The sequence below is a fragment of the Anomalospiza imberbis genome, unplaced genomic scaffold, assembly GCF_031753505.1.
Source record: "Anomalospiza imberbis isolate Cuckoo-Finch-1a 21T00152 unplaced genomic scaffold, ASM3175350v1 scaffold_61, whole genome shotgun sequence".
NCBI lineage: Eukaryota > Metazoa > Chordata > Aves > Passeriformes > Viduidae > Anomalospiza > Anomalospiza imberbis.
Genome location: NW_027100224.1, coordinates 169,665 through 178,261, shown reverse-complemented (window position 1 = coordinate 178,261; position 8,597 = coordinate 169,665). Strand labels below are relative to the sequence as shown.

General features: G+C 67.9%; 2 protein-coding genes across 2 annotated transcripts; both read right to left on the bottom strand.

Annotated features, from left to right (window-relative positions):
• Positions 1-486: 486 nt before the first annotated feature.
• Positions 487-3,150, bottom strand: LOC137467387 (beta-1,3-galactosyltransferase 2-like). Its single transcript, XM_068178890.1, has 2 exons — positions 3,134-3,150; positions 487-1,532 (listed from the first exon to the last, which is right to left on the bottom strand). The coding sequence occupies exon 2, from the start codon at positions 1,523-1,525 to the stop codon at positions 533-535; it is 993 nt and encodes a 330-aa protein (XP_068034991.1). The 5' UTR covers positions 1,526-1,532; positions 3,134-3,150; the 3' UTR covers positions 487-532.
• Positions 3,151-4,608: 1,458 nt separating this feature from the next.
• Positions 4,609-8,573, bottom strand: QTRT1 (queuine tRNA-ribosyltransferase catalytic subunit 1). The gene is made up of 10 exons (XM_068178849.1): positions 8,260-8,573; positions 7,957-8,025; positions 7,593-7,731; positions 7,419-7,497; positions 6,499-6,614; positions 5,465-5,603; positions 5,314-5,389; positions 5,121-5,230; positions 4,935-5,019; positions 4,609-4,860 (listed from the first exon to the last, which is right to left on the bottom strand). The coding sequence occupies exons 1-10, from the start codon at positions 8,485-8,487 to the stop codon at positions 4,708-4,710; spliced, it is 1,194 nt and encodes a 397-aa protein (XP_068034950.1). The 5' UTR covers positions 8,488-8,573; the 3' UTR covers positions 4,609-4,707.
• Positions 8,574-8,597: the final 24 nt, after the last annotated feature.

Sequence of the window (8,597 nt, the reverse complement as noted above, 5' to 3'; positions counted from 1 at the left end):
GAGGGACAGGAACATCCTCAGGGGGACCCCGAGGTTCAGCGGCTGCTCCGGAGACAGCACCAGGAGATCCCAGTTACAGTCAGTAGATCCCAGTGACACCAGTGGATCCCGTTTACAGTCAATGGATCCTAGCTACAGCCAGTTGGATCCCAGTGACACCAGTGGATCCCGGTGACACCGGGAGATCCCAGTGACACCAAGAGATCCCAGTGACACCAGTGGATCCCAGTTACAGCCAGTGGATCCCAGTGACACTGGGAGATCCCAGTTACAGTCAGTAGATCCCGGTGACACCAGTGGATCCTGATGACACCAGTGGATCCCATTTACAGTCAATGGATCCCAGCTACAGCCAGTTGGATCCCAGTGACACCAGTGGATCCCGGTGACACCGGGAGATCCCAGTGACACCAAGAGATCCCAGTTACAGACAGTGGATCCCGGCAACACCGAGAGATCCCAGTTACAACCAGCGGCTCCCAGTGACAGTCAGTGGAAAGGGACACCGGGCAGAGCCCGGCGCGTCCCCGCCCTAGGGACACTTGACGGACGCGTTGCGGAAGTGCGGCCACACCCGGAGCAGCTCCCGGGGCCCGTAGTGGTGCACCATGACGAGCCGGGAGAAGCGGCACCTGTCGTAGTCCAGCCGGTACATGGTGAAGGCGCCGGGCGGCGGGTCGGTGACGGCCACGCCCAGCGCGTGCAGGCAGATGCCCACGAAGGCGTCCTCCATGTTGATGACGGGCAGCGTCTGCGCCACGCCGAAGACGCGCAGCGCCAGGTCCCCCGAGAGCACGTAGGCGGGCCCGCCGCAGTAGGGCGGGTAGGTGTCGTTGGGGTACACCTCGCGCGGCACGAACCACTTGTAGGCGCGGTTCCGCAGCGGCCCGGTCCAGCGGTACACGTAGCCCGTCAGGAAGTCGGTCCTGGGCGGCCGCAGCAGCCCCGCCAGGTACTCCAGGTTGAGGAAGACGTCGTGGTCGGCCTTCATCACGTAGCTGGCGTTGGGGCAGAAGCGGCTCACCCACTCCAGCCCCATCAGCGTCTTGAGCGTGAGGTTGTTGTAGGTGTCCAGGAAGTCCTGCTGCAGGAGGTCCCCGTGCAGCGCGTCCTCCTCCTGCAGCACGGGGCGCAGCTCGGCGCCGAACACGGGGTGCACGCCGAGCAGGAAGAGCCGCAGCACCGTCAGCCCCGGCACGGCGCTCTCGTCGCCCCAGGTGCGGCGCACGGCGTCGCGCGCGGCCAGGTCGGCCGGGGACGTCACCACCAGCAGCACCAGGAACGGCGCCCGCTCCCGGCACTTGTCGGGGTGGTTCAGCAGGAAGCGGTAGGGGTACGGGTACGGCGGCTGCAGCGGGTGCCGCGGCGGCCGCGGCGGCTCCGTGGCGTTGCCGGGGCGCGGGGTCGGGCTGGGAGGGGCGGTGGTGCTGGGAGGGGGCACCGAGTGCCGGGCGTGCAGGGCCAGCAGGGTCAGCGCCGCGGCCACCGGCAGCAGGAGCAGGCGGCAGCTCGGAGGCAGCTTCATGGTTGACCTGCGGGGTGGGAGAGGGGCTCGCGGTGGGCTCGGCACCGGGGAGGGCTGGCACCACCAGCCCCTGCTGGCACCGCCATCCCACTGCCTGGGCATCCCAATCCTGCCGTGCCCAAATCCTGGCACTCAAATCCCACCGGCACCGGGATCCTACCCAGATCCCGCTCCCTGAGCACCCCAATCCCACCCAGATCCCGCTCCCTGAGCACCCCAATCCCTCCCAGATCCCATTCCATGAGCACCCCAATCCCACCCAGATCCTGCTCCCTGAGCACTCCAATCCCACCCAGATCCCGCTCCCTGAGCACCCCAATCCCTCCCAGATCCCATTCCATGAGCACCCCAATCCCACCCAGATCCCGCTCCCTGAGCACCCCAATCCCTCCCAGATCCCATTCCCTGAGCACCCCAATCCCACCCAGATCCCATTCCATGAGCACCCCAATCCCACCCAGATCCCGCTCCCTGAGCACCCCAATCCCTCCCAGATCCCATTCCATGAGCACCCCAATCCCCCTGGCACCACGATCCCACCCAGACCCCCTGGCCAAGTGCCCACCTGAGGCTTCCTGGGTGCCCAAACCCCCCCTGCACCCCCTCAGCATCCACAGGGGCCCCACCCTGGGCACGGAGACCCCACCCCCCTCTGCTGGACACCCAACCTCCTGCCCCCCTCCGTCCCTGCCCCCTCCCCATTCCAGGGTCCCCTTGTCCCTCCCTGTCAGGGATACTCCCTCTCCCTCTCCCATTCTGGAATCTTCCCTCTCTCCCCCTCCCCATTCCCAGACCCCCCCCTGTGCCCCCTCCCCATTCCCGGATCCCCCCCGTGCCCCTTCCCCGTTCCCGGATTCCCCCCGTGCCTCCTCCCCATTCCTGGTTTCCCCCTCTCCCCCCCACCATTCTGGGTCCTGATAAGGCTCCGGACGCGATAAGGGCAGGAGGCGCCGCCGGAGGCCCGCCAGTTCCACCAGTCAGACCAGTTTGGGGTCTCCGGGGAGCTCTGGGGGTCCTGGGGCTGAGTCCAGCTCTGCCCAGTTCACCCCTGGGCTTTCCCAGTTCGCCCCAGGCTTTGCCACACCACCTTTCCCAGTTCCTCCCAGTTTGTCCAGGTGCCACGTTCAGCCCTTCCCAGTTCCCCCAGCCTTTCCCAGTCCCCCCAGTGGCTCCCAGTTAACCCCAGGTGCTGCTCCCAGCCCTTCCCAGTGTGTCCCAGTGACTCCCAGTGTGTCCCAGTGGCTCCCAGTTAACCCCAGGTGCTACTCCCAGCCCTTCCCAGTGTGTCCCAGTGACTCCCAGTGTGTCCCAGTGGCTCCTAGTTAACCCCAGGTGCTGCTCCCAGCCCTTCCCAGTGTGTCCCAGTGACTACCAGTGTGTCCCAGTGGCTCCCAGTTAACCCCAGGTGCTGCTCCCAGCTCTTCCCAGTGTCTCCCAGCGAGTCCCAGTGTGTCACAGCCATTCCTGGTGGCTCTCAGCCCTTCCCAGTGTCTCCCAGTAACTCCCAGTGTGTCCCAGTCACTTGCAGTGGCTCCCAGTTAACTCCACGTGCAGCTCCCAGCCCTTCCCAATGCTCCCAGTAACTCCCAGTTGTGTCCAGTCACTCACAGTGGCTCCCAGTGGCTCCCAGTTAACTCCAGGTGCAGATCCCAGCCCTTCCCAGTGCTCCCAGTATCCCGCCCGCCGTGGCTCTGTGGCCGCGGTGCCCAGCAGGGGTAGAAATGAGAGGGCACAGGTGACGCAGGTGCCACACCCGGCCCGGGCCACGCCCTCCGGGCCACACCCAGCCCTCCTCAAACTTCCTCCTGCGGCTACACAGGGGCCACCAAACAGGTGTCACCAAGGACCCGCAGGTGTCACTGAACACGTGTCACCATGGACATCCAGGTGCACCTTGGCCACAGAGGTGCCACCACACCGGCACCATGGCTGCCACAAACAGGTGACGGGGACCCCCAGGTGCCACCGTGGGCCCAGAGCTCACAGGGACCCCCAGGTGCCACCATGGGCCCAGAGGTGACGGGGACCCCCAGGTGCCACCGTGGGCCCAGAGGTGACGGGGACCCCCAGGTGCCACCGTGGCCCCAGAGCTCACAGGGACTCCCAGGTGCCACCGTGGGCCCAGAGGTGACGGGGACCCCCAGGTGCCACCGTGGCCCCGGAGCTCACGGGGACCCCCAGGTGCCGCCGTGGGCCCAGAGCTCACGGGGACCCCCAGGTGCCACCGTGGGCCCAGAGGTGACGGGGACCCCCAGGTGCCACCGTGGGCCCAGAGGTGACGGGGACCCCCAGGTGCCACCATGGGCCCAGAGGTGACAGGGACCCCCAGGTGCCACCGTGGGCCCAGAGGTGACAGGGACCCCCAGGTGCCACCGTGGCCCCAGAGGTGACGGGGACCCCCAGGTGCCACCGTGGGCCCAGAGGTGACAGGGACCCCCAGGTGCCACCGTGGCCCCAGAGGTGACGGGGACCCCCAGGTGCCACCGTGGGCCCAGAGGTGACAGGGACCAGGGACCCCCAGGTGCCACCGTGGCCCCAGAGCTCACAGGGACTCCCAGGTGCCACCGTGGGCCCAGAGGTGACAGGGACCCCCAGGTGCCACTGTGGCCCCAGAGCTCACGGGGACCCCCAGGTGCCACCGTGGGCCCAGAGGTGACGGGGACCCCCAGGTGCCACCGTGGGCCCAGAGGTGACGGGGACCAGGGACCCCCAGGTGCCACCGTGGGCCCAGAGGTGACAGGGACCAGGGACCCCAAGGTGCCACCAGTCAGGGTCCGTTCCTGTCCCCCCCCAGCCACATCCCAGCTGGGTGGGACAAAGGGACAAAGGCCACCGTGGGAAGGGGCTGGGAACAGCAGGAATGTCACAGCAGGAACTCCCCTCCCCCCACCCGGGACCCCCAGAGCTCCACCCCATTCCCGAGTCCCCAAAATGTGTCCCCGGCCCCACCTGGAACCACGTGAGCCATTTCCCTTCCAAATTCTTTTATTTCCCACCCCTTAAAAACCCCAAAATGGTAAAAAAACCACAAAAAAAGTATAAAAATACACAGTGGGGGGAGGGAACTGGGACAGATTTCCCCTGGGAATGGGGGAGGTTCTGGCTGGGGGGGTTCCCCAGGGATCGGGGGGGGGTTCCCCAGGGATCCAGGGGGGTTCCCCAGGGATCCGGGGGGGTTCCCCTCAGCCCAGGGTGATTCCCACGGACTCCAGAGCCTCCCGAGCCCAGGAAGGGGGCCCCCCCCGCCCCCCGTACATGGCGTCCATGAACTCCCGCACGAACTCCGGGAAGCGCTGCCGCAGGATGCTGTCCCGGATGGAGCCCATCAGCTTCATCTGGGGGGAGGGCCGCGGGTTAGAGGGGTGGGGAGACCCCCGAGACCCCCGGCCCCCAAAAGCCCCCCCCTCACCTGGTAGGCGATGTTGTGCAGGGTGAGCAGGTGCAGCGCGGCCGTGTTGGAGCGCAGCAGCGCGTGCAGGTACGCCCGGGAGTACCTGGTGGAGGGGGGAGGTGGGGAAATGGGGAATTTGGGGGTGGGGGGCAATCAGCCCCACCTCGGGGACCCCCGAGACCCTCCCCAGAGCCCCCCGCCCACCTCTGGCACGTGGGGCAGCCGCAGTCAGCGTCGATGGGCCGGAAATCTTTGGCGAATTGCTGATTTTTCAGCTGCAGGGACCCCCAGGGCACCAGGGCGGAACCGAAACGCTGCAGGGGAGGGCAGGGCGGGTTACGGGGGTTTCCCAAACCCCGGGGAGGGGTCCCCAAACCCCCGCCCGGGCCCCCCTTACCGCCGTGCGGGTGGGGAACACGCAGTCGAACATGTCGCAGCCCAGCGCGACGCAGACTACCAGGTCGGTGGCGTAGCTGGGGGCGAATCGGCGGTGACTCCGGGGGTCCCCCCCAGCCTGGGGGGGACTGGGGGGGGACCCCCGGACTCACCCCACGCCCATCAGGTAGCGGGGCTTGTCCCGGGGCAGGTGCTCGGTGCTCAGCTTCACCGTGCGCCAGAACTGCGCCTTGGCCTCGCCCCCGCTCAGGCCCCCGATGGCGAAGCCGGGCACGTCCCGCTGGGTCATGGCTGGGAACGGGGACCCCAGATCACCCCTGAGCCCCCAAATCACCCACCCTGAACCCCAAAGCACTCCTGAGCCCCCAAATCACCCCCCCCAGGGACCCCACATCATCCCTGAACCCGCTGGGACCTCCAGATCACCCCTGAACCCACAAATCACCCACCCTGAACCCCCTGGGACCCCAAATCATCCCTGAACCCCCCTGGGACCCCAAATCACCCCTGAGCCTACAAATCACCCACCCTGAACCCCCCTGGACCCCAGATCACCCCTGAGCCCCCAAATCACCCACCCTGAACCCCCCTGGACCCCAAATCACCCCTGAAACCCCAAATCACCCACCCTGAACCCCCCTGGACCCCAGATCACCCCTGAGCCCCCAAAACACCCACCCCTGAACCCCCCTGGGACCCCAAATCACCCCTGAAACCCCAAATCACCCACCCCTGAACCCCCCTGGGACCCCAAATCATCCCCGAAGCCCCGGGACCTCCAAATAATCCCTGAACCCCCAAATCATCCACCCCTGAACACCCCCAGGACCACCGGAGCTGCCCCAGGACCCCCAAAGCCCCTCCCAAGCAGGGATGAGGATGAGGAGGAGGGCGAGGAAGGCCTGGGGATGAGGGTGAGGATGGTGAGGAGGGTGAGGAAGGCCCAGGGATGAGGGTGAGGATGGTGAGGAGGGTGAGAAAGGCCCAGGGATGAGAGTGAGGAGGGTGAGGAAGGCCCGGGGATGAGGGTGAGGAGGGTGAGGAAGGTCCAGGGATGAGAATGAGGGTCAGGAAGGCCCGGGGATGAGGGCAAGGAGGGTGAGGAAGGCCCAGGGATGAGAATGAGGAGGGTGAGGAGGGTGAGGAAGGCCTGGGGATGAGGGCGAGGAGGGTGAGGAAGGCCCACCTCGGATGCAGCGCAGGCGCAGCTCGGGGTCCAGCCCCCCCTGCACGATGGCGAAGAGCAGCTGCTGCTGCGGGCGGGCGTGAGCGGCCACGCAGCGATCGAGCCAGCGCACCGACCTGGCCACCGACAGCGGGCTGGGGGCTGGGGGGCCTCAAGGGGGTCCCAGGGGGGGCTGGGGGATTTAAGGGGGGTCCCAGGAGGGGCTGGGGGGGTCCCAGAAGGGGTTGGGGTGTCTCAAGGGGGTCCCAAGAGGGTCAAGGGGGTCTCAGTGGGAATCGGGAGGGCATCAGGGGGGTCCCAAGAGGGTCGGGGGGTCTCAGAGGGGTCCTGGGGGGATCCCAAGAGGAGCAGGGGGCTCTCAAGGGGGTCCCAGGAAGGTCAAGAGAGGCCTAGGGGGTCTCAGAGGGGTCCCAGGGGGTGTCAGAGAGGTCCCAAGAGGGTTAAGGGGGTCCCTGGGGGGGTCCCAGGAGGATTCAGAGGGTCTCAGGGTGTTTCAGGGGGTTCCCGGGGGGGGTCTCAGGGTGTTTCAGGGGGGTCCTGGGGGAGTCTCAGGGTATTTCAGGGGGGGTCTCAGGGTGTTTCAAGGGGGTCTCAGGAGGATTCAGAGGGTCCCAGGAGGATTCAGAGGGTCTCAGGGTGTTTCAGGGAGGTCCTGGGGGGGTCTCAGGGTATTTCAGGGGGGTCTCAGGGTGTTTCAGGGCGGTCCCGGGGTGGTCCCAGGGCGTTTCAAGGGGGTCTCAGGAGGATTCAGAGGGTCCCAGGGTGTTTCAGGGGGGTCCCAGGGTATTTTAGGGGGGTCCCAGGGCAGTCTCAGGGTGTTTCAGGGGGGTCCCAGGGTGTTTCAGGGGGGTCCCGGGGGGGTCTCAGGGTGTTTCAGGGGGATCCCAGGGTGTTTTGGGGGGTCCCGGGGGGGTCCCCACCTGTGCATGGCCTCCTCGACGCGCGGCCCCGTCGTGGTGCTGCTCACGACATCGTCCAGCTGCATCACGATATCGGCCCCTGGGGTGGGGGGCAGGCTGGGGGTCACCCCCGTCCTCCCCACCTCCCCCGCCCCGGCATCTGGGGGTCCCGGCGCCCCCCCTCGCCCCCCTCACCCAGAGCGTTCTGGATCTCCATGGATTTCTCGGGGCTCAGCAGGATCTGCTCCCCGCCGTGGGGGGGCTGGAAGCGCACCCCCTCCTCCGACACCTCCGACAGCTCCAGCAGGGAAACCATCTGGAACCCCCCGCTGTCCTGGGGGGGACCCCAAAACGGGGGGCTGAGGGGGCGGGGACCCCCCGGGATTGGGGAGCGGGGGGTGCCCGGACCCCCCTGAGGCTCGGGGTGGGGGGGACAAACCTTGGGGGTGCCCTCCCAACTGGGGGGGTCCTGCCCCGCCGATTAGGGGAGCTCTGGGGGTGCCACCCTCCCAAATTTGGGGTGCCGCCCTCCCAAATTTGGGGTGCCGCCCCCCCTCACCGTCAGCAGGTTGTGCGGCCAGTCCATGAAGCCGTGGAGGCCCCCGGAACGCCGGACCAGCTCCGCGCCCTGCGGAGAGGGGAGAGAGGAGAGCTGGGAACGCCGCCGGGAGCAGGGGAAGCGAGCGGGATCCCCCGGGAACGCCCCGGGAACGGCGGGGGCCGCGCTGGAATAATCCCGCCGCGATCCTGCCAGGGGAGCGGCGCCAGCTCCGACCCCCCGGCCGGAATGTGGGAGCGGAGGGAGCTCGGGGCAGGGAAGCCGGGCAAAAGGGGGACGGGGTGGAAGCGCGGAGCCGCTCACCGGCCGCGTGCCCAGGTGGAAGGTGTTGCCGAGGCAGATGCGGCAGCCGAGCGCCGCGAGCTGCGCGGCCGTCAGGCCCTTGGCGGTGCCGCGGGTGCCCACGGGCATGAACACGGGGCAGGGCACGGTGCCGTGCGGCAGCCGCAGCTCCCCGGCCCGGGCGCGGCTCCGCCCGCACTCGGCCACGATCCGCAGCACCGGCGCCGGCCCCGCCGCGGGCGCCGCCATCTTCAGCGCACGTGACCGGAAGAGGCGGTGGCGCCGCCGCCGGAAGTGACCGTTACCACGGCAACGCGGGAGCCATGTTGGGCCTTGTATGGATGGGCAACGGCCGAGGC